General features: G+C 31.2%; 2 protein-coding genes across 3 annotated transcripts in view; one reads left to right on the plus strand and one right to left on the minus strand.

Moving 5' to 3' along the window:
* Window positions 1–455: 455 nt before the first annotated feature.
* LOC111057067 (ejaculatory bulb-specific protein 3) lies at window positions 456–8,280 on the plus strand. Its single transcript, XM_022344495.2, has 3 exons — window positions 456–517; window positions 619–959; window positions 7,781–8,280. Exons 1-3 carry the CDS (start codon window positions 456–458, stop codon window positions 7,951–7,953), a joined length of 576 nt encoding a protein of 191 aa, XP_022200187.2. The 3' UTR covers window positions 7,954–8,280.
* A 4,996-nt stretch (window positions 8,281–13,276) lies between these two features.
* LOC111057066 overlaps window positions 13,277–26,980 on the minus strand; it is a 104,807-nt gene continuing 91,103 nt past the window's right edge. The window contains exons 8-10 of one of the 2 annotated variants that reach the window (XR_005570552.1): window positions 25,860–26,068; window positions 19,636–23,456; window positions 13,277–13,461 (exon numbers count right to left, since the gene is read on the minus strand). Coding sequence is in view for 1 of the 2 variants with exons in the window: in XM_039421711.1 (XP_039277645.1) it covers window positions 13,322–13,461; window positions 19,636–19,858; window positions 25,860–26,068 (572 nt within the window). In the remaining variant the exon portion in view is untranslated. The remainder of the gene's footprint in view (window positions 13,462–19,635; window positions 23,457–25,859; window positions 26,069–26,980) is intronic. The other variant, XM_039421711.1, reaches the window with a different exon arrangement.

Genomic DNA, 26,980 nt, shown 5'->3' on the forward strand with positions numbered 1-26,980 from the left:
ATCTATTCATTGGAACCAACGTAAATGATCTAATACCTCATTGCTAATAATCATTATAATCAGTATATCTCAAGCACTCAGTATGAATAGTAGGCCTACACTCAATCTCACTTGCTTGGAAATCTCAGATTTGTGTGCTGCTTCTTTATTCCAGTCACTATACATAGGTGTAGCCTATCCAAATGATATATTAGAAAATCAGAACAACAATATTATATTATATTGCAAGCACACCCCCTGTAGCCGTTGTCTACATTGACTGGACTACTCAAGAAAATCGGATTTTGTGTGGTAAAAGCCTATGTGTTGTAGAAATATCCACTGTGCAGTAGACTATCATTTTCGCTACGAAAACTTTCCATCTCCAATTCAATAGAACGTACTTTGAGTTCTACGAAGTCCTATAGCATGTATACATCTATAAATCAATATTATTGGAATATTCCATCACTGCAATGATATGGCTCTTCTGCGACCTAATGGAAATTACAGAAGCTAACATATTTCTTGCTCACAAGTCTTTTCTTAGAATTCACTGGTATTTCCAATGTTTTCTGGGTAGAGGCGTGTGTGGAGCGCAAGCTGAGGCTTTGCCAATATTTGCTTTGTAATTAAGAGAACCAACCGGACGGTGCACCTTCCCGCCCCCCTTGTGAAGAGAGGAAGACGTGGGGGAGTGAGAGGGGACACCTCCTCCGAGGAGATGCGTTATAAGAGAGTGTTGGACATCAGTGAGAGTAAGTTTGGTTTCGATTGCAGCAAGATGAGGTGCCTTCTGCTGGTTGCAGTCGTCTGTGCGGCGCTGGTCGCTGTCTGTCACGCCCAGGACAGCAAGTACACGTCCAAGTACGACAACATCGACATCGACAAGATTCTCAAGAACGACCGCGTCCTGTCGCAGTACATCAAGTGTCTCATGGGCGAGGGCTCCTGCACTCAGGAAGGACGAGAACTCAAAAGTGAGTACCACATCAAACTTATTTACTTCAACTAGAGGAGTATAAAATTCAATTATTCATTGAAAGGTACTTGGAGATGATATACTGGAAAATGAATAAAGCTCAATGAAACAAAATTATTCAGAAAATTAAAATTTCAAAATTGAGTTTTGAATTTTCAATTATCAGAACTTAAAATTTGTAGAATAGGTGAAAAATTGAAAGTTAAACTTTTGTATTCAACTGAATGAAGTATTGAATTTATTGAATTAGTAAAAGATTGAGAGATAAATTATATTTAATTGAATGAAGGATTAAATTTGTTATACAAGTGGGAAATTGAGAGATACAATTTTGTATTCACTCGAATGAAGCAGATCGATTTATTTTTATTCAGATACATTAAAATGAATTGCAATAACTGATAGAGGATAACAATATCGGCTAATATCGGTACATCAAAATAATATAGTAGATCCCTCTCAAGCTGTCTCTCGTGTAGACCCACTTTTTGCACATCTTCAAGTTGAGAAACATCACTTTTTTCCATTTTCTCAATTTTATTTTGCTGCTACTACTGATGAAAGTATTCACTTTATACCAGTTGCCTTGCGCCAAGTTTTTTTAGGTGTAATGTACAGTTCTGTTAAATCCAGAACTTAAATATAAATAGATCCAGTTACTCTGTGTCTTTTAGTACTAAATGATTATTTGAATTATTTTCAGTTTCAGTGTATTTTTCGTGGATATGAATTTGATTCTAAATTTGCATAAAAGCATGCATGACCATCGTTTTAATCCTAGGAGGGCGAAGTTGAGGCGCAGTCGACACTCTATTATACACTTCTTAATCCTCTGTACACTGTAGATGATTCAATTAATTATCAAAATCAAACATTCTTCAACTGTTGTATCTATATAGCCATTATTAAAATTGCTTACAGCCGAATGTGAAGAAGTAGATAACAGAACAAAAATTATACAAATTATCATATTTTCTTCTAACTGGAATATCACATTCACCATACCCTATTGAACATCCATTCGGACAATAATATATGTTTTTGAATTGTGAATATTTTTTCGAATAGCCTCTTCAGATATATTCTTTAATTCATTTATCAATTCATCATATTCCACTGGTTCATTCGTATTCTAGTAGATTGTAACAATGATTGTGAATTATAATAATGATTATTGTATAGAACGGTAACTCAACTATTGGAAAAATCAATTTGCATATTAAATTTAATTCAATAGGTTCTATCATACATTATCATTAAGATTATATTTTGCTCTTCCAATAAGACTGATTAAATTTTTGAATAAATTATTAGATACATGTAGCTATTTCTACACTTAAAAATGGAATATATATCATATTGGTGCTATTCTGTAAGTCCTTACAATAGAGAAATAAGTGATGAGAGTATTCCATTCAAACAAATAATAATTAAAAGATGAGCGTGACGATCGATGATTCATCATTTTGTTCCGTTTACTCAAAATAGTTTTCACAAGGTGTAATTGTGGCCATGATAAGATGTCGTTGTTGAAATATTGATAATCAATCATAATTGTATTTGTGAATTAAATAAAAAATAATGTGTCATATTCGAATAATTTTTCAATAACAAAAATTGCAAAATATTTAGTAGCTTTTAATCAATCTTTCAAGAATTCTCGAAAATTATTATCGTAATTATTATTATTATCGTATTAGGAATTATATGATAGGAAATAAGTTGAATTGCACCACACCGCAATTTTTATATTGGTGAATCATTTCTAATGGTGTCATATTCAAAGGCGTTATTATAACATATATGGTACAGTGGTTATACCCTAGTGGTTTGTTTTAATTATAATTGAAATCTTGAACAATCACAAGTTTGAAATGGAAAATTTTCAAATATGATGATAAAATGGTAGCATTTTTATTGGATGGAAAATCAGTAGTGAGGACGTAATCAAACATGATTCGTTGTTGATATCATAGAATGAATCCATTGTTATCATAGATCAATTAGTTTATTGCAATGCTTATTCAATAGCTTGCGTTTTTCAATGAGCATATAAAACTTTATTGTCCATTGAATTCTGCTTATTTGAAAGCATGTTTTTCACTTCATAGAAAATGAGATGGAAGATAAGTTAGTTATGCATACTAGGCCTACTCTGTTTTATATTAATTACCGGTAGCCTATACCATTGCGTTGGGGCATCCAGTTCTCATAGATTAAAGAGTCATTAATTTGAATAAGTTTTTTTCCATTGTGTAATATTACATATCACTTGATCACCTTGCTCAAACATTATTAAAAATCGATGCCGTTCCCTGACTAGTTCTTGTTTTCTGAGTAATAGTTCTATTCATCAAGGTCATGATGTACAGTATTAGATATTCATTAGATTTAATGAATTGTTGAGAAAAAATGTGAATTTGGATTTAAATTTTCTAAAAAAGAGAGGCAAGGTCAAAACTTTAGATTATAAAGGAATTAAGTTGAATTTCTAGAGTTTTTTCTTAACTTTGAGAACATCTTACGACGTAGCAGTTTATTCATTAAAACTGAGTTTTTCAGTGATAAACGCACCAGCTTTAGGGAAACGATTTCAGGAGAATTTAATAAAATAGAATCTTATTGATACTTTTTTCAAGGCTATCGCCTATTGTAACATGAAGCTCGCAAACTATTTTTATTTTCAAATTAAAATTAGGAAAAAATATGCAGATCCATTAACTCATTAGAACTAAATGATTAGATACCCATACATTAGAATAAAAGTGAAATCAAGAAACAAAAGATGCATGTTACTTTAAAATCAGGTAGCCTAAATACTAGGTTGATTCTCTGGCCATTTTATATGAAAAAGTTACACTTCAAAATTAATATAATACAAAAAAGGCATCATATAATTAAAGTGATTCACTCAATTTATGCAATCAGTGCATCAATCCCGCCAAAAGGATTAGAAAGGAAAATATACAGGAAGATAGAAGAAGAAATAATGAGTAGAAAGCAATTAATTTGCTTTCCACTCATTCACCTGCACATTAATAATCCATTAGCAAACAGAAAAGTCTCGATTTAAATGTTCTCAGGGTCGGCCTGGAGAGTTGTAGCTTTGAGGATGGTAGGAGACCTAATGGGCATAAACATATGAGAACAAATAGAATATAGAAGAAATAGAAAATCTCATCCGATTTCTAGAGTTTTATAGAATTCTATAAAATTCAAAATATGAATATCATATAAAAAACTCATATTTTGAGCATAATTTAATAATTTTCTCAAACATGTTAAGAATGTGGCTCTTCATAGTGACTTGTTATTATTTACTATGACTAGAGACTACATCTTAGTGCCGGCTGCGCTGGTCTAGTGGTCTGGAACGACAACAAACTTCAGTTTGCTAGCACCGCCTGGTTCGTGAGTTCGAATCCCGCCGGTGGCATGGACATTTGACATATCTCATCAAATCACCACGCAACTCAAAAAGCTTATGTGGGCTTCATCCGCTATTGAAAAAAATCCTGCCTGGTGGTATATGTCTGTTGAAATGAGTGGAAGGCGTGAAAAATGCTGGTATTTCAGGAGTGCACCAAAAGCAAAAAAGTTCAAAAACATCTGCACTAGAGCATGAATAACTATCAGTACATCAAAACTTTACACATAAATGTATTTTCCTGAATTGAAATCAAGAAGTGATTTCCTATTATTCATGCACAAGCAAAAGCTCATAATTATGGCCATTATCCACAATTTCTATTGAGCTAGTAACGAGAGTGAACTAGCCGATATTTGTCTTCCTACTTTGAGATGAATAGGAAAATGAAAAACTATGAGTTTTCTTGCTATCAACAAAATTAATGACAAAAATGGTTCAACAACATTAATGAACCAAATTGAACAAAAATTTAAAATCAATTGAGATGGAAGAAAAATGATAAATTAGAACTTGCAATTGTAATGCATCAAATTTAGTGTTGAGAAACCGTTTTCGATCAGGCGTATTCACAATAATAAATCTTCAAATCTTATTAAAATTTTACTCGTTATTGGTATTCTTCTGCAACATGAAAACTGCATGAGTTCTATACCTACGTATTTGAATGAATTGAGTACTGAATTTAAGTTCAACGTTCTATGTAGACCTGCTATTTGATTGTATTGGCAAATTTAAATTGCTTGATCAATTTTTTTTTCTTGTATGACTGATAATAGGCTAATATTGATTGATTCATGCAAGTTGGTTGAGTCTCAGCTCATATCCATATATCTATGCTTGTAGCTCGTTATAATTATACCTGTCTAGTGCATGAACAATGAAGAATATGGCTTGTGAGAAAATTAGTTGTCCATTGTGCAATGCTTTTGTTGTGTGTTTTAAAGCGACATTTGAACGGAACGAGTATCGCAGTAAGGACAGCCTTATTGTTAGGCAATAGTGCACATAATGTAGATGACAGGCTATGGATTGAGTACCTACCTATTAAGTCACATGAGATACTCTGTGGCCTACTAATATACGAGCACTCCAGCAAAGGCTGGCTCTTCTCTTGAAACTTTCACCCATTAACTGAGGTGACTGTGAGCTAACAAGCGGTGACCTTAGTTGGCTCCACTTGGCAATACGCTTGTAGCTTGAGGCTTTGTAACATGTAACATTGATAATTGATAGTGTCTTATCGGTATTGTTAAAAGCGATTCTTAGAAGGCGTTATATATGTATGTGGAATCAGATTTTGATCTCTGGCAAGAAAGGAAGAATAAGTACCCGTATTCGACATCTCATGATGTTCATCTTTTAGGAACTAATAATTTTTTTTTATTAGATTCTATTCTTCCTTCAACAGCTTCGCAGTTAACCTGTGTAACCTGAGTGTTTTGATTTCCTTTAGATGAATCGATCCAAGCCTTTTTTGTACATCTCATTTTTGTGAACATGATATAATAATATGAGAATAGGATCAGGAAGTTTGATTGAACAGCGTTGATTTTTCAAATGTAGTCCACATTTTTTTGAGTCTACTCTAAGAAAGAGTCTCCAAGAAATAGATTTTCATTAAAATACATGAGAAATTCTCAGATATCACAGTCACAGTCGACAACATTATTATTCATCTCACATGATCATCCTATTTATTTCAATCGCATCAGCCTTTCTTGTCCAATATTAAATTCATTAAAATTTAAAAAATCCTCATATATGAATTAAATAAGAATGAAAGAAATTCGTGTTCATGTTAAAGAGATAAATGGAATGATATTTAATTCTCAAAATAATGCTGGATCTCGTTCTATAATATATTCTGTAATGATTTACATAGTGATGAGGTAACTTTTGATACCTGATGAAAGTTACACTCGTGACATAAGATATTATATCGACTTCCAGTTCATGAGCAACGATGCGGCGTAGTGTCCAACCACTAGAAAGTCGTTTTCAAGATCAAGACTTGGAGAATATGATTTGCTTCCTTATTCTCTCAGTTTGATTTGATATATTTGTGTTGTTGGTGTTCTACATTGAAATATAGCCCTGACCGTCTGCTTCGTGTCTGACCATTCCACTTTCACTCTCAGCAACTTTCTCCTGCTTCCGTGCGACTGTTTCATCCAAATAACTGCAATCATCCGTCAATTGGGCATTAGCGCAATTCGTTACCAAACCGCACACAAATTCACAGTTAGTTAACGAAATTTGTCCAAATTGGTGTTGGGCTCACAGGTCGTTACCTTATCTCTCGTAACCGATAATCATACTATCAGTTTGTTGTCACCTATATTCTACGATTCTACACTAAAAAGAGGTCTAGAATGATCAGAATCCTTGTTGGTCTTCATATATTTCCTATAGGGGCTTGTTTAATTATATTATAGAAGCTCAGTGTAGAATTCCAATCATAGACAGTACGATGGTATTTTATTTGGCTGTATAAAGAGAGAAGGTGCCATAGAAGGTGGCCATATTTAACAATTTTGAAAACAGTAAATCAGAAAGATTTTGAAAGTGAAGTTCTCAATCACCTAGCAACCAATTTCAGGAGCCAATCAGAACAACCAATATTCAAGTTCTTGGCTTCTAGCCTACGAAAAGCGAACTTGGCTTAGTTTGTTCTTGATGTTAGAAAATAGGTGCTTCATAGAATCACTTTACTTACTTGCTTCAAATTAATAAAAACAATATAAAAATTGTAAAAATATTAAAAGTAGTAGTAGTAGTAGTAGTAGTTGAAATATTTTGAAGTTTTTCATAAAGGGTATTACAAGTTTTTATATTATTGTTTTTATTAGGTAATTTAAAATAGGTGCTATATGAAACTTGTGCAGCATTTTCTATAAGCTGTGCATGCCCAACTTATTCCAAATCTTCTTTGAAATTACAAGCATGAGAAACTTACTGGAAGAACACTACCACATAATAATGAATAATCAATATGAAAACTTATTTATGATTATTCTAGTGAACTATACTGTTTGTTTGTTCCGTAATAAGGAAGAAGACTATTATATGCACATAACATTTTCCAGCTCTGACTTTGAGGTGGATCTACCTTGGAAAATGAATCTTGAATATAGCCATACGGTTCATTAAAAGAAGCTGATCCATTTCCATGTACAAGTGATTTTTCAATGTTGGAGTATAGGCCTATGCCCAAATAGTTTAGCGTGATTGAATGAATTCATATCAATACAATAAATGAATTATTATGCGGTCTCTTTTTCGAATTTGCTCTAGAATCGGCTCTTCTATAGTCATATTGCTCTACTGGATTAAGATGGATTGTACGGAATTCTGAATACTGATTATCTGTTTTTTTATGTGTGTTAAAGGACTGCTGCCTGATGCAATCCAGTCCAACTGCTCCAAATGCAGTGAGAAACAGAGGAGTGCTTCAGTTAAAGTGATGCGACATCTTCGTCAAAGTAGGGAGCGCGACTGGAACAGACTCCTCGACAAGTACGACCCACAGGGAGACAAGAGGAAGAACTTGAAACTTGACTGAACACTTTCAAGCAAACTACTTTTGTAAAAAATGCAAACTAGAACAAATAATTTTGCTCTATGTGAAGACAAACAAATAATGCTCTCTGTGTTTCAACTTGTGTTGTTTCATTCCTATACTATTATATTAATTCCTCTTTATTACAAACTACAAAAGTAATACAGGAATTAATTCATGACAGTCGAATAAAGTACTGTGTACCTACTTACTGTAGATGTTCTGAATATTCTCGTAAGTTCTTGAACTGAGAATCATTTCAATCAATTTAGACTGCAAATGTTTGACCATTGTTATTTTTATTACAAATAAAGTTTTTTTTGTAATTCTCCCACTTTTTCTTTCATTTACCTTTTCCATTTAATCGGCTTCCTCTTATAATATAACGTATAATAATAATTTCTCTGATTGCCAATGAATTGCAACCAGAGGAGTTTATTGACAAAACATATACATAGATTTTATTATATTATACATACAAAAGTTGCTAATATACTAAACTTATAGTTCTAATTATGATACCCCACTATAATAATATGTGCCGGGTTGATCATAATATTCTTTTCTAAAAATAATATTTTATAAAAATATATATTCCCCCTCTATATATTCTGATTTTTAGTAGACAAATATTCATGCATTCTTATGAATTTCTTAGTGAAAGTGAGTTGCCATAATCCAAAGTACGGCAGGCCTACTGTAGCCTTCTGCTTATTTCTTGATGATCATTTTTTTATATTTTTGGAAACTCGATGTAAAAATAATTTATTTGTTCTGTTAAAAATTTGATATTCTATAAATGGAAGCATAGAATCATCACTGAAAATAGGCTATTTTAATAATCCAAGGTCATAATTTTTTATTGTTTAAGTTTTGAATCATCATCTTTTATCACAAGTTAAGCTACATCCAAATCAGTCAGGCAGTAAAGCTAACTATTTAGAAGTTTCTTTTTCTTACATAACTTACATATACGTCTTATCTCAAATATATTTCATTAATAAACCCAAATTAATATTTTTGCTTACATAATAAGCTTAGTCTTTTTTGAATGTTGAATAACTCAACATCAATATGATTGAATTCCCCTGATATATAATAAATTGAGCTGACTTGTTGACATCATATTGAAATTTATGCTCCAAGTATTAAGACTACTTGAAATTAATATTTGAACTTCCAAAGCTGCCGTTTTGATAACATTTGACATTTAAATGTATCTCAGTGGATTTTATAACATGAGGACTACTATGGTACTTTCACTTCTGTAAACTGGTCTGGCCAATAAATCTCTGCTGGTCAGAAGCAAATATTGAGTTGGCATCGTCTTCAGGAATAAGGTTTCAAATTTATAAGGAAAAACATGAGACACATTATTGTCTCCTATATGTGATGAATAGGCCTAGTGTGTTTTTTAATATCTGCTCCATTTATTTCAATCAACTTTATTTATTTATACATTGATAGATACAATATATATCATTCTCAACTATGAATGATTTTAAAAGAAAACAATATAAAATCTTTTAGTACCCTTTTATTTAAAACTTTGAAATACCGGTATTTCAACGACTAGAATAAACGTTAAAAATATTCCAAAGTTTTTAACCCTGCAATGCATGATTTTTCAAATATTTTTGGAAAAACTATCATTGAACTCAGAATTCATTGCTGATAAAAATAAAAAAATCCTAAAATTTTTCATAATTACTTTTTGGGCATTTTAAGTTATGACTCCAAATAGAGTCATCATAGAGTAGCAAGTTTCATCATGGAAAGCATTCATACTTCAAACACATATTTAATGCTTATAAAAAGAGTTTTGGCTTATAAAGAGTGACTTATTTTGATTTTTGAAATAAAAATAATTATTATATTACAAAAAATATATAATTAGTGAAATTATGCTGATATTTTTTATTAGTCCAGCAATAAATTATTATTACTATTGCAGGTAAAATCTTTGAAAATAATAGGAATAGGCTTTTCTATATAGCCTATAATAGAATGCATTATGAAATTTCACATTTAGAATGAAATCATGGATATCATGCAATTTGAATAACGATAGAGATGTAACATACCGGTATTTTGTATGTTGAGAAAAATGTTCAACTTTTACTCACGTTCTAACTAGTTCTCAGTACTGGTGTGGAATCAATCATGTCTGGTCAAGTCAGATGTAGAATAGTCCTTATATACAAGCACTCAGTTCTTGTCAACAAGCCTAATGTAAAATCTTGTCATCAGTTGTGGAATAAAAATAAAAATAGTTTCTATATACAAGCACTCACTATGTACGTAGCCTATTGTAGAATCTTGTATTGTTGTAAATTGTGGAATAGAAATGAAAACAGTTTTTATATACAATCACTAAGTCCTTATCAGTAGCCTGATATTAGACCACTGAACACCTGGTAGAGATAGCTTATTCTCATTCCTAATCTTCATCCTCACTGTCTGATGGAATAGGAAGAGCAAATAATGTTTTTCAGTATCTTCTTGTAAACTACCATCATTATTCACTACATAGGCTACACAATTCCTGCATCCATCCTTCAAGAGATGCATAAGATAAATAAGATGCATAAAATGGTACTAAAAGTTTTTATAGTGTTTTTATTTGAATCAAGTAGCCCATATAAGCGAAGTGATTTTGTTAATTATTTTATACACTTGTAAATGAGAAAACAGTTTACCTGACTGTAAAATGAAAAAGTATCTGTATATGGTGGAGATAGCTACTGCAGTACGGAAAGCTGACTACTACTTTTATGATTTTTTGCACAGTACGGTACTGGTAGGCCTATTCAGTCAGTGAGAGTATAGGATGTAATTACATTCTATACTCACTGTATTCTAAAAATGTGATTCAGTTGAATCACAACCATCTAGTCTATATAATTACTAATCCAATGTTAATAATTGATTATTGCATCAGTTCTGTCAATAAGCGCTGATACTCTGTATCTTTCTATAAATGCGTTCACAAAAGATTTTTCTCATCGAAAATATTCGATTAATGACAATCAACATATCTCATAATAGTGACGTTTCACAAACTTTGAATACTTGAATTACGACATAGCAGTCTGTTTGATCAGACTCCTATGTCCTAAATTAAGTATTCAAAAGTGATTATTAACAAGCATTCCGTGATGGAAAGCATTAAAGATAGAGTACTCCACAAACTATAAATAATTATTATGAAAGTATTTAAACAAATGATGAGTGGTTCATAGTAGAGGGTACCGTAGCTCTTGTGAGTTAATGTTCACTTGATAGATGATCATTTGTACTTGCATGAATATTTCGCTTATTCGATAGAAAAGGAATAAGAAAACATAGCATGGCATTTATCTCCTAATGATTCATTATATTTTGGTGACATTAAGCAATTCGTTGGTAAATCCAATGAATTCAACAAATAGTGTTTTCCACTGCAGTGAAACAGGACGATAGTTTGCTATGCTATAGTATAGGGTGTGCGCGTTTCCAATTTTCCAGTAGCTTAACACTCAAACATGATTATTTGATTTATGTGGCACAAAAACGATATTTCCAATCGATAAAACGTATGAACAATTAAATTCTGGGATGAACAATTCCGACGCAACATTTTGTGGGATGGACTCACATCTCAGAAGCCTTTAAAATAACTTTGTAATTCTCTCTTTCAATTGGTTTAAAGGTTATTCGGTTATTCATTTTGTATGAGTAATTTGATAATCATGAATTTTCAAAATCCGATGAATCCTATGTAGTAACTCTTGACGATGCTTGTTTTACTTTAGATGCCTCAAGTTCAGGCTTTTGTTGATTTACATTAATAGCATATCCGGTAACCTGTTGTAGGTAATATAGTTCAAATAGGTACCGTAGTTAAACTTGAAGATACTTCTTGATCCATGGCTGATATTCTATATTCAACTCTGTTGACAATGAGTTCATGAAACTCAAAAGTTCCTTATATTTGAATAATTGGCTGACTGCATGTCGGCATTAACATGAATGAATCATGTGTGTAAAACCGTATTGTTCTTTTATGTCTTATTAACATAAACTCAAAAGAATTTATTCTCGAAGCTCAGTTGAAAAACTAACAGTATTTTCTTTATTATCCCGTTCACTTGAAAAGTGGACAAAGTGGACAACGTATATAGAGGCTCACTATGATACAAAATAGTAGGTCTGTTAATAGTACTACCGTAAAATACTGTCTGTAGTTGAGAGAGATGAGTTTCCAGTGCTCATTTGAGAGACATTGATTTGAGAGACAGCATGCATCACCCTACGTCAATGGTATAAGCCTGTATATAATATGTGAATAGCATTGACCAATAATAAGCCTGTCATTGAAAAAATATGACGTGCATCAACAAAATTCCTTGATTTCTTCCATTTGTTTGAACTGAATTGTTGGTTTTTCATTCGTCAATGACTCCAAATGATGAGAAAAAACCTCAGTGGATAACGTTTTTCTTTCGTTATTCAGTCATCAAAATGATCAAGTGTAATTTAAAAAATTGAGTCTGCGCTCTATAATATCTTGAGGAAAATTATTCAGGATGTAAATCATGCATAAATGTAGATAGCTTAACTTGAATTTTAGAAGAAGAATAATAGAATGCACTTTTATTATGATACAAGTACCTATAGATGGACAATTTGTGAAAGTTACGTGTAGAACTCTGTGAGAACTTAACTTTTCTACATCTATATCTTCAATAGGCAGCATAATTTTGAGCCCTAAATAATTTTCTGGAATGTACATAATCGATATTCATTTTTAGGGTGATTAGGCTTAACTGGAATATCTCTAAAACTCACATCGACTTCCACTTTTACTTCTAGTAGTAGCATATTGTATTTAAATGCTCTGTTCTTGAGAAAAAATATTGATTCACTGTCTCTATTGCTCATCAATAATAAATAACTTTAGGAACACGAGAATCTCTAATCAAAGAAAATTTTTGATAAATGTTTTATTATATAATATAGCCTACTGATTAAAAAATCTATTTTCATCAGCATTCTCATATAGCTGATATAAATTTGAAGAGTCGGGTGTAGGAATAATATTGATAGAGTACTTTAATTCAACTTATATATTAAGAGCTTCGAAGATATAGCAGTTGATGGTGATTCAGTGAAATGAAGTAATCTACCTATGTCCTATTGAGTACGGTACGGTAATAATATCTATTATAACAATCTATTCTATGAAGGTGTCCTGCGAACTAATAACGAGTTGATTGACTAGCCATATATAATATGAAAAAAGGTCAAATTTGCCAGTCTCCATCACAGAAAAAAATGGACGAAATGTTATAAAATAAAAAAGGTTTATTCACAGGTCATTGGAAATATCTCAACCCAAATAGCGACTCTGTATCTTTTGCCATTGTGACGGGTAATTGGTTTGGACAAAGCTGATCAGTCTCCTCGCATTAGCGGCCTGCTGGGCATTACAAGATCTGCAGTTCCGTTTCAATACTTCAGGAATAGCCACTGTAACAAAAATTATCATAATTTCAATTTTTATCCAATTGAAATTGAAATTCGCATTCACCCATTGTAAATAATAAATATATTAGTTTACCGTAGTATAATACCGGTAACGTTCAATATAAATAGAATGTAAGTAGGCTTACGGAAAAAAGTAATTATGAAGAATGTCTTTGGTTAAAAAACCTAAGAGAAGCATTCATCAACTGCACGTTAAAAGACCTCTTCAGTCAATAAATTCAACAGTTGAATAGAAAGCAGCAATAAAATTGACAAAGTTAGAATTGGCATGGTGATAGCCAACCTACTTGATGGAGAAGATGCCTTTAGGAAGATACAATATACCGGTGCAGAGTAGTTATAAATCTCAGTCTTAGTAAATTAATGGAGAATAAGTGACTTCGTGACTAACACAATAATATTCTAATGAATCAAATCAAAAATAGTAATTAGTTATTGAATTGATACCGATGAATGAGAAATAAGAGAAGAAAATATCTTGTGAAACGAGTTCTTCCACATAAAGAAGATCATATTATATTAAAAATTGTTTGATGGTAGAGAGCATTTAAAAATTATGTATTGCTTCATGAAGCAATATAATTATTATTATCACACACATAGCTGACTCTATTCTGGACGTTTACAGAAAATAATGATTTTTTAAACTATAGTATTCATAGTATTAATTTTTTTATTGAAAATTCAGGCTTAGTTTCTCTATAATATAATTTTTCATCATTATAATTTCCAAAATTGAATCAAATTATACATGAGTATGACTAGACCTATTAAATTGAAGTTATTAGGCCTACTCCATTTTCAAAGAGATAGGCTATTTGATTTTTAAAGTACCTAGTTTTTCAGATAAGCTACGTTTGCAATAAGTGCTTAATCATCTAAACTGTGGCTATAATATTGTTATATTGATAATAAACATTATCAAAATTTAGAATACCTACAGTAGAGTGATATCATCCACTTATAAAATACATAGTTGAGTACATAATAGATAAACATAAAATATGTAAAAGACTTATAGGTAAGAAACATTTTATTCAGGAATAAATAATATAATGAATATAGGCACTATTTTTAGTATACAACCATACTTTGGTCTACTTCATGAAGAGGCAAATGTCAAATGCTATTATAATTTCTACGTTCCTTGATAATAGTGACACAATTGATATAAGCTACGCAATTTATTATTCACTATGAATACCCTATAGAGATTGTAGTGTTGGGTTTGATAAAAGAAATATATTTTATTTAGAACATGAAAACACTCGATTATATTCATAGCTTTGTTTAGTTTGAACTCCGAAGTAACCAAGTTAACTATCAATTTGTTGAAATTCAACAAATAAACTTCAAACAATCTACAACAAATCAACTGACATCATTTACAACAAATAAACTGACATTCAGTGTCAGTTATTAAATTCTATGAACGCACGTAAATTATGAAAAATCGATGGTTTCCCATATGAATAATAATTCCTTCATTTCCATCAGAAAGTTAGTGGATGCATGTCTTCCTAACTGAAGACAAGCAAAAAATGTGAACAGGAACAAGGAAATATAGGTACCATAACGTCCAAAACCAATGCAATTGACGTGACTTCAATAATAATTTCGTCCTTGAAAGTGTGAAATCCTCTTACAGCTTTTTCCACGTTTGCATAGTCTATTTCGACTGTAATGCCGTAATTACTTTTGATGATTAGATGGCAATGGCTTCATTAAGTGACTATTTTGCTAGAAGATTTCACTTTACCTAAAAATACTATCGATACAGCTATTATAAGATAATGGGCTATAAATGTCATTATTAGTATCACTCTTTTGGATTTTATGATGCCTGATATGTAAACAAAGATATTGCAGAAATAAAAAGGACAATTAAATGATAATAATAATAAATATAAAGTGCAGGTTCAGAATAAGGCAGTCAGGTTTATATATAATTTTATGGCTTGTGTACAAGAGAAATCATTTCATTTCAAATAGAATAGTTTGATAATGATCAAAGTACTTTTCTCAAGAACATTCTTCTCTTTCAATCTTATGATTATTTTCTTCCCAAGTTAACATTTTTAACAAGCTTCAATTGTGATGAAGTTTCATGCAACTTGATTCTCACTTTGGTATTGAATTCTAAGATAATTGAGTGCACTAACAAATAATAGAATATTATTGTTTTTCAAAACTAAAAATAAATTTATATCTTTCCTTTTCTTATCCCAGGACAAAAATTATATTTTTCATCTAGACTGAAATCTCAAACAATATTTTTCTCTAATAAATATAACAATACTTTATAAAATTTGATTGATTATTCCAATCACTTAAAAATCCTTTTTCTTGAAATTGAAGCTTTCAAAGCTATTTATGCTCATATAATGATAGACTAATGCATTTTGCATTGTTATAACTTTAATAAGAGACAATGTGATTTCAGAGGCAAATTTTATATATGATTATAATTTTCATGATTATAATGACTCATATTTATGTTCCTAATAATACATTTTAAATCTGAAACAGAAAACATGTTCTATTTCATTCATAATGAACAAAATAATGCATGCCCATCATAGTGATTTTCAAACTCAATCTCAAAAGTCACAATCAGATAAATCATAATCTTACAACCCTGTTCAATCAACAGTTGATTCTCCCACAATAATCAGCTATGTCTGAGACGACAAGCATTATAATATAAGTTATAGGGCCTACTAGTTACATTTTTTTATATTCATCAATAATATTCATAATCCACATAATAATGATTATAACTGGGGAAATGAATACTAATTGTGATTTTTTGAAGGTTGAAAAAATATTATAACTGGTTTCATTAAATGCATTTGAACGTGGTGGTTCTTATGAGGGAGATATTTCTTAAAATATAGACTTTAATATTTATTGGTACCATTTTTGGAATTTATTTTTAATGTTTCTTAACTGTTATCCACTGGAAAATGACTTCAAAGTTGAAACATGTGGAAAATGAAACATATAAATATTAAAAGCGTACTTGATTTTCAATTTCTATGTAAATACGAGTAGACCTCAACAAAAAAGTAATCTGAGTTATAATAGTTATGAGCATTGGAATAAAGTTTGTACATCCAGAGTGATATTGAACATATGCTCAATATTAGCTATTAAGAACATTAAGCTCATCAATATGCCAATTGAGCTAGGGGCTAGGCATTTATAGATCATACTTGTTTCCTATAAAGGATTGTTTTTTTTTAGAAAATATTCAGTACCTATTTAAAGAGTTTTCTTTACATGAAAAACTCGAAAAAAATATTCACTCGTTAAAGTTGTAAATTTTTATGCAAGTCTCAGAATAAACGGCTGTTATAAACTTGGTGAGACATTGTTTTATTGTCCATAAGACTTTAAAAACACCATTGAGAATCCTTCTAATATAAACTGTATCACTTGATGTTGACAATTTCTTCCATAACGTATCAGTAGTTTTTCAATCTTGAAATCATAATTTAGGATATTGTCTCCAGGATTCATTCCTCTCTACCATTCCAAAAGATGCAAATGAATTCTATTTGTACAGTAGGCCTACTTTAGAATATTATTGAGTGGGTTGAGTCTGCACTTACATTGGCAAATATTTTTGAAAATCATGATTTCTGAAAAACTTGAACGATCTTCATGCTTTATCAAACAGTTCACCAGCAGTTGTCTCTATATGAGATAGAACATTATCTGCCTGAACTATAAAAATGTTTGTCCTTTGAGTCTCTTGAAGACATGTTAGTAGAATATTTGAGGGTGATATTATTTTTTTTCAAATATTATAACGAATAGGGCCTACTATTTGACAATAATAACACAAAAAATTAATTGAAAAATATTTAGGAAAAATATTATTTGAGTGTGCTAATAATTCATTATTCGCAGATGATAAAGGTTAGCCCAGGCTACTTTTATTGTTTGCTATCTTGTGAAATTTGCTTACGGTACAGAATGGATATTGAAGTGAGAAATCAAGCTTCAATCCCATCAAACAAAATTGAAAAACAAAACTTCTTAATGTGATAAGAGTTATAAGCAGACTAATTACAATACTAAAAACATCGCAATTCAACAAGCAATAATAATTTATCAATCATTTATTGATCTTTTATGCTTTTTTGCTAGTTGATTATAATAAAACAAGTGGCCAAACACCTAAATAGGCTAATTAATATCACCTAACGTATATGATAGGCTCAGACCATTATTATTTGATTTTAAATTATATTTTCAAGTCGATGAAGCTACAACGGTTTAAAAAATATTTCTGATGATATCATATATTTTATGTGGAATATTAATTATTTCATTGGCCAATAGAAACTAAACCATGGGTTATTTTACTATAAATAAATGAAGAATAAATGAAGATGAAATAATGTGGTGTCACAATTTAATAATAATAATTCATAATACGAGTTGTATTACCGTATCGTCTATAATACCGGTAGTGTTAAATCTAATATTCAATTAGGCCTTCCATACAATTCAAGGTCACTCAACAATTTCTAAATCAATCTCAATGTTTCCCCTGGAAATAAACTGAATCATATTCATTTAAATTGGAATTCCCTGCTTTGAATCTTATTAGCCTAAGCCATAATATATCTCAAGTGATGAGTTTATTTTTGAATACAGCTTCTAATTAGCACACGATCGTCACTCAGAAACATTATTAATTATTTATTCTTCTAGAAAAACTGGAAAGTTTTATAATTAATAATTTTATAACTTTGAATTACCAATAAATTATACAGTAAATATGAATATGGCAATTTTCTAAATAAAAGAGTGAGGAGTGAGATTAAAATTAACTAGGTTAATAATGATTCAAGTATCTGAGAATATTAGTTTTTTCAAATACATTTCTGAAATTTGGAACACGTTTATCACTGCATGCCAGGTATACCGGATGAATTAATATTTTATCAGCTTTATCAGTAAAATAGAAAAAGAATTGAACATATTACGGTATACTAAAAATATGTGTGGGAATATTTTTCCAAGAATATTCAATATATTGATTTATTGATATACATATTTATCAAACCGTGTAATTTTTCAAAAAATGTTGAAATCTTTGGAACTTCTACACTATGATTAGATGATCAACACATTGTTTTTCTAAATGCAACTGGAATACTTCGCGTGAAAATACCGGTACCGTTAGTCTATCTTGAAACAATTTGGTTACATTAACGTAATGTAATATTCTGTTGAATCATTTAAGAGTGAGATGATGGAAATTCATGCATATTGTGATACATTACGGTAATATGCAGATGATTTGCATATATTTTTAAATAATTTGCATTCATAATATAATATTATTGAAAATAAAATGCTATTTTTGACAGTGAGACTGCAGTGATGATATCTTGGTAAAATGGAGAATGAATTGGGTAGGTAATAGATCCAATAATTAATGCTATTTTTCTCACATAGAATATATTATGATGGATGAGTGAATAATTGAAACTGTGATGATTCAATTATATAGAATCGTTATTTTAGTACCATTTCAATCTACCCCCTTTATACGACCGGTGTCGTGTATTTATCCCATTACCAAGTGTCTAAAATAATGTAACAAATATACTCGAGACTGGTTGTGACATCAAATAAAATAAAAAGGGTAAGCTACAAGTGATTCTATTTACAGTAAAATTATCAAGTAGCCCAACACAAAAAGGTCTAAACGAGAAATTGAAAATGAAGAAATAAAATTTGTTGACACACAACATGTTCAGGAAAATTGAGCCCTTCTCAAGTGTCCTAGCTCATACAAGTAAGGCCGGTATGCATATACTCGGTTTAAACGGAGAAATGTCAGATGTTCGTTTAAACCCCGTATGGAACACATTGTGATAAATACAACCATGTCTACAAACTATGAACGTGGTCAAGCGTTAATCGTTGATTGTACATTTATCATTTAAATCCCGTATGAAACACAATAATGCTAACATCTACAAGTAAATGTAGTGGTTTAGCGTTAAACGTAGATGGCGCATATGGCCCTAAAAAAACCATGTCACCCTATAGATATGAAAAAAAGAGAATTATGTTTGTAATAATTAACTAAATTTTTGTGTTTTCATTGGAAAATAATTAAATGGCACTCACATTTGAGCATGTTGCCGATGTTGTCGCATGGCCCCTCCCCGAGGATACAGCTGATCTGACGCTGCACGAGACCCGCGTCGTTGAGCATGCGTGCAATGTCTGCCTCGTTGATGTTCTGCTGTGCAGTCGTCAGCTGCACGGCAAGCAGCGCCACGAGAGCCGCAGCCAACAGGGTAGCACCACTGGACGCCATCATTAGCACACGCACCACTACAGCTCCGCCCTGTTTGCTCCAATTTATAGCTGCAAAACACTTTCACTTCCACTATCCACAATAGATCTAAATCACAAACAAAAATCTTACCTCGGCTCTGATCGTTTGTCTCTTCGGCTAGCTAGTCACACGCTATTTGAGGACTGTTAGCTTTTACTTGTCCATGTTATAGGATGTTGACTTCTGCCCTCAGGCTAAATCACCCCTGTTCCACACTAGCTTCATGCAAGTGACAACACTATAGCGATAGTTATCACAGTAGTAATTGTAATAGCATCATAATAATAGATAATATACTATCAACCTCCTCATTCAATCTATGAAAGTGAATTTCATATTATGAGTTTCTCACTCTTGTGAACTCCAGGTGTTAGGCGTAGGCCCATGTAGATACCGTAGTCCATAAAGCCTATATGTTACATTCTTGTTAGGGAACCTATTCCACAAAATTAATAATATCTCACTACCTTATGAATCTCATGAAGAGGCTACCTCTATTCAACATAAAACGTTAAAAACTTATTATTGAAACTGTAAAAAAATAAATCAATCTGTACATGTCCCGGTATTTTATCAATACAATAATAAAAACGATTGTAATGGTTCGATTACAATAATAAAATGGAATAAAAACGATTGTCGATAAATCGTTTTCATTTCACCTAAATATATGGAGAAATTCTACAATTTCTCTGTTCATAGTGTAATTTTTATTATAGAAGTCCAATAATAGTATCTAGAGAGAATCTCATATGATGTTTCACTCTTGTAAACTCCAGGTGTTAGGCCTATGTAGACGGTCCATACACTCACTTGATTAGAAAAGTTATTTCATTAATAAATTATTGATGAACCTCATATATGCTACCTCTATATGAAATAAAACTTCAGAATGTCAGAGATTATATTATTAAAATTGTGGAAAATTTGATCAATCTATATTGAAGAATTCTATCAATTTTAAGATCAACTGATTACAATAATTTATTATAGAATCAAAATAATAATGAAAGTGAATCATTATTGTGAGTAGCCTACACACGGTAGTTGCCTGTGACCAAAATTGTCTGCAAAATTTTAGATTTAACCTTACTTCGATCTTTTCTGTGCTACAATACAATTTATAAGGCAGGCAGGAGACATTTATTTCAATTTGAAAGATGAAACCTTCATATCAAACAGTATTCACCATCATACATTGGCAATCAAGAAAATTATTATCATTATCATTACCTACTAATAGACTGAATCAATTTACATTTATTTTTAAAAAGACAATATTCATGTCATCAGAAACTGCACAGCTCTGCTATTTATCCTTTCATTTTGTCCTCCAAAAAATACAACTTACTTTGAACCCCAGTTCAATGTTCATGATCAAGTGGACCGCAACTATATTGATTTTTTATAATACCTGCTAGAATTCATGTGGTTTTACATGGAGCACCTTCGCTCCAAAGGGGTAATAGATCCTCATTGTTACTACTTTTACTATAAGAATGAGAGTATATTAGAAAAAAGAGTTTTTATTGAATAGTTTATAATAAAAAGAGTTATTGAGCTGAAATCAATATATAGTAGCCTACATTGGAATCAAAATTAGGAAAAATGAAAAAGACAAAAATCTTGAATTATTTTGGTGATGTCAGCGAGTAGAGAAGATTTTGAAAGAATTCTGATTTCTGAATATATAAAATTGGAGTTATAGCCTATAATGAAGAAATGAGTTGTTCCACAAAGTATAATAATTATTTATTGAACAATATTTTCTACTACCGTATTTCATAAAAAAGTTCGAATTAATTTCTTTACATTGATTTATGTACAATATATTTGATATAAAAGTTCATAATTGCTTCAAGGTGACACTATGAATAGATCTTTATGCTAACATACTAAATACTTTGATAGGTATCTATATATACACAATTACACATTGATTTGATCATTTTTTTCAATTATCACGGATTACAAGACAGTTTATTATATTACTATCACTCAAGAATATAAGAACTATAGTCTACTACGTACTAATTTTCAGGTAATGGAATTATTAATTCCAATGTATAGAGATTCAATGTAGAAGTCAAAGTCATGATAGCTCAGTCAAAAATGGATTATGTTACAAAAAAAATTGATAGTACGTTAACATCATTCCTTCTCTCAATTGAGAAGGTTACATCTGGATCTCCAGTTTTGAATGCCTTAGAAAATAGTCTTCCTTGTCTCCAAGAATGTACCTTTTGACTATGAGGCTAAAACGTTGAAAAATAAGAAGAACATGATAGCTTCGAAGTGATTTGAAATTGCAATTACTCAGAAGAAGATAAGAGACAAATTAATATTGAAGGAATGATATTATAATATACTATGCATACACTTTTTGTGTAGTTGAGAAGTTGATATTGTGGTAATCATCCATATTTAATGAAAATACTAAGAAATTGTCAGAAACCACAGATTTATTGATACTTAGAAAGACCGGTTTCGGTTGTTACACCATTGTCAATCTTTGATAAACTGATCAATCGATCTAAGTATCAATAAATCTGTGGTTTTTGACAATTTCTTAATATTTTTATTTAATATTCAATACTATATGCATACAGTAACATATAAATTTTCACATTAAAAGTTTAACATATTTACATCAAATCAGAATTTTCAAAACAATTTTTCAGCTTTTTTGCAATATTTCAGAATTTAGAACCTAATTTATTTCACTCAATCAATTAGGAATGGGGTAAGTAGAGTCTCAAAATTGTTATCAAACATAAAATTGAAAAAGAGAAACAATGAAGTCACTCACTATTATAGTGAGGACATGGTGAGAAAGAATGATTAATGAAACACAGCTTTTAATATTCATGATCAGAGTCATTAATACTGTAGAAGAATCAATTCTTTATCAAGTACCTATTCAATTGTTGCATTAATATCAATCAAAGACAGATACCGGTACCGGTGGTGGACAGTCTTTCGTATCCTCATGAGAATCAATATGGGAATGAAAAGAAATTCTTCTTGCCAGTTTGATAACTCAGTCAACATGTATTTGATTAGAAGAATAAATTTTTTTCTTCTTACATCATTGCCAGTAAAGACTTACCTATATATTATAATTTCCCTTTTTGTGTAGTTGAGGAGTTGATATTGTGGTAATTATTCATATTGAATGAAAAAGACTAAGCAATTGTCAAAAACAAAGTATCTAGTATCTTAGTTTCTAAGTATCAATAAATCTGTGGTTTTTGACAATTTCTTAGTCTTTTCCATTCAATACGTAGCCTATATAATTATTATTATGTTATGTCTTGATAAATGCATATCAAGAGAATATGAAAATTCGTCTATTAATTACTGTACATAATAGATTTATCTTTATCAGAATTGAGCGAACTATCAATCGATTTTCTATTTTATTTTAAATCAATCGCTCCCTAAAAGCAATAAGTTCTTGAGCTTGTATTATCATCGTCTGTCGAGCCCTGAAAAATGACTTTGAGGGTGGATCTGGCTGGGGCTCCGGTCATCCATAGTAATAGTCTCGTCTTTCCACTTTCCTGAAAGGCTGTGGAGAGGATCCGTCCCTCATGAAATGAACGACCTATGAACAGAAAACTATCCACTATTACAATGACTAGCCTGTCGAACATTCTAATTATTCAAGCCTATAAATGCAAGTCATTCGAAAAGTAAAATTATAGGCTAGGTCCACCATAGTGGGCCTATAGTGCGTAGCAGAGTTTCAATCATAGCATCTACAAGAGGGGAAAAAGTGAGAAAGAAAGCCATTTATCTCATGCAAAATAAGAACAATTTATAGTAAATCAGAGTATGAACGACACTATAAATTATTCTATGACACTATGAATACAGTATGCGAATTAAGGTACGGTATATATTATTAAGTTATGATTGGATTCATATATGTTTGAATTGACATTTTTCACAATAATTGAATAATTAGTTCCTAGTAATTATTACTATCCATCGAGAATCATATTCTTCTATATCAAAGCTTGTTTTAAAGAACAATCTTGAACGTTGATCCAGAAAGCGACACAGTCGACCTATCTTTCACACTACAAATATTGGATATTGAGAGTGGGAGGTAGATAGTTCAGTCCGTTCCGTTTTCGGACCTATGTTAATTACAACGTTTTTCTTCTTTCGATGTAAGGAATCACGCCCTGACTCATGGGCACCTTTTTTAGAACACTCTGTATACGTATTTTGTATTTTACTACCTTTGTTTAATATATAGAGGTACCCACGTGATTTCTAATGAATAGACTCTATAGTAATTGGTAAAAATGTAAATTCAAGAGTATACATAGAAAACCATTTATAATTGCGGAAGAAACTTCGCGAATAAGCATCTCCCTATTCTACATAACAATCTATCTATACAGAGTGGCTCAGAAGTAGTGTTGAACATTTTAGGGTATTGTTCCTGGATGAAAGGAGACTATAAAAAAATGTCGTATTTGAAGTGTCCAAGACTCAGTAGATATCCTTATAGCTGCCATTTTGTTTTTTCACTTAGGAATTTTTATCTAAAGAACGGAATGTTGTATTAATCTGAAATTTGGCTGAATGTTTATGCTATAAAAAACTCAACTTTAAAAAATAAAATAAAAGAAATTCGATGTAAATTCTCAAAATGACGGCCACTTTGAATATTTGATTGCAAATTTGACGAAAACCGTTCACTTTACAAAGAAATTTTACAAGAGACAAAAAAGTTAGAGAATTTTATCAAGATTTCAAGAATACCTTATTTATTAAGACTGGTCGAAGAATAACAAATTTCACCATTATTTAAACATCAATATTATATTTTCAATTAAAATCCTTTTTAAGATGGAGATTTAAAACTTGGTATGGCTGCATATGGTTATCCAGCTGATTTTACAATGTTTTTCAGATGATCTTGTTTTTTCATGGTCATGCATGCAATTATTCTTTGACCAATCTCTATAAATAAGGTATCCTTGAGATCTTGATAAAATTTTCTAACCTTTTCGTCTCTTGTAATTTACAATAAAAAATTTAAAATGGATGCCATTTTGAAAATTTACTTCGAAAATTTTTTATTTTATTTTTTAAAGTTGAGTTTTCATAGCATAAATATTCATGCCAAATTTCAGATCAATACATTTCGTTCTTTAGATAAAAATTCCTAAGTGAAAAAACAAAATGGCAGCTATAAGGATAATCGCTGAGTTTTGGATACTTCAAATAAGACATTTGAAGTCTCCTATCATCCAAGAACAATACCCTAGAATGTTCAACACTATTTCTGAAACACCCTGATTTTTTTTTACATTATAGGTACCTATTATTTCAAGTCTAGGACAAGAAGAAGTTCACCAGAGCAGACGCATAATCTTCAACTCAAATGTTGTTGGAACTTTAATATTTTGTGCATAATAGACATAATATAGTATCATTATTTCAATTATCATTAGATCAAGTATGAGATGAGTACTATTTGAAAAAGTTATACTTGGATTCTATAGGATGTGATTTGTAAGTAGAGTAACACTTTCATTTCAATATATTTTCAGGTTATTGGTAGTAGCCTACTACACTGTCGTATAGTACACTATCAATAGTACCCATCGTATTTAGTGCCGAATTAAACTGAAAATAATGTCAAGATATTCATGAGATACGATGCTTTCCCTAAAACAGAACTTCAACCACCTTCGGTCAGAAATAAGGTCCTCATCCAAACAGTATTATGAGAAAATGGCTAGTTCAATAGATTTCAGTTAGCCAATTCAGCTATAAAAAGTGTCCAAAAATAAGCATTTTAAAAGTCCATTCAAATCGTAGAGCAAAGGAAAATGGTAGTGAAGGTGATCATTATCAAAAATATTCTAACATAGGTACCAAAAACTAATTATTCTGTTTTCAGAATAGAGGTTTGAATTGAATTTGATTACTATCATGGTAAGCTATGATTTACTGAAATTTGGAGTAGATATAATTTTTGGCTTACCTCTCCAAGAAACAAGTCTGGCTGTAGACTGCCTGATATATTGCTGACATCAGCATAACCGTTCAGAGCTATGTTCATCTTTGGTGGAGCTTTTTTCTTTTTCTCTCTTTGATAAATGCAGATGAACTTCCCAACAATGGCTAGAAGTGCTGTTAGTATAGCGCCTCCAGCACTGATGCCCATGCACAAGTATAAAATTGGAAGATTTTCTGTAGAAAACAGAAGTGATAAAATCAGATTAGTTATAATTGGGCTGAGTTTTAGGACTTTTCATGAAAGGATGAAGATGGAAAAGAAAATATTTATCTTAATTTAATCCTTTGTTCATCCAATCAACTGTCGAACCTCTAGCATTAATAAAAACAAAAAATCTAGTGTGGCGCACTCACACAACTTTCCTTGCCGTTATGAAAATTGATCACCTGATGCTGGTGTACTCTCGCATCTCAAGTCTACTATTCAAAGATATGAGACAGCTGGTGACAGGTCAATAACGCTGGAAACTCACGAGGTCTGCTATCTCTTCGTAGTGAATGATTTAATAGAACCAACAGTTGCCAACAGTTTGCAATTTAATAATCACGTTTTCTCGGATTTCAAGCTTATTTCCAATTTTAGGTGGAAATGTTACTGAACATTAATTGCAGAGATTTTCATGCTCAATCTTTTCCACTTGAAATTTTCTGTTTAAATTGTATCTGAAGGCTGATAATTGGGAATCTAAAATCAAACTTTGCATAGATGGGGCGGAGCTCCTGAAATTTTTACAGATATGGGACTTATGGCAGTTGTTAGAACTTATTAATGACTAATTCAAATATTAATTTAATGAAAATCGTTGGAGCCGTTTTCGATAAAATCGCGAAAAACCCTGTTTTTGACAACATTTTCGCCATTTTAGCCGCCATCTTTAATTGAATTTGATCGAAATTGTTCGTGTCGTGTTGTGTTGGAAGGACCTTAAGTTCCAAATTTCAAGTCATTCCGTTAATTGAGAGATGAGATATCGTGTACACAGACGCACATACACTCATACACACACACACATATACAGACCAATACCCAAAAACCACTTTTTTGAACTCAGGGGAACTTGAAACATATAGAAATTTACAAATTGG

The sequence above is a fragment of the Nilaparvata lugens genome, chromosome 2, assembly GCF_014356525.2.
Source record: "Nilaparvata lugens isolate BPH chromosome 2, ASM1435652v1, whole genome shotgun sequence".
NCBI lineage: Eukaryota > Metazoa > Arthropoda > Insecta > Hemiptera > Delphacidae > Nilaparvata > Nilaparvata lugens.

What these genes read in the sequence shown, in the direction of transcription:
- LOC111057067 (XM_022344495.2), top strand. Translation starts at nt 456, where the DNA reads ATGATATGGCTCTTCTGCGACCTAATGGAAATTACAGAAGCTAACATA. An exon ending in AACATATTTCTTGCTCACAA is followed by an intron (nt 518 to 618) that starts GTCTTTTCTTAG and finishes TGTAATTAAGAG; the next exon opens with AACCAACCGGACGGTGCACC. An exon ending in GGAAGGACGAGAACTCAAAA is followed by an intron (nt 960 to 7,780) that starts GTGAGTACCACA and finishes TGTGTGTTAAAG; the next exon opens with GACTGCTGCCTGATGCAATC.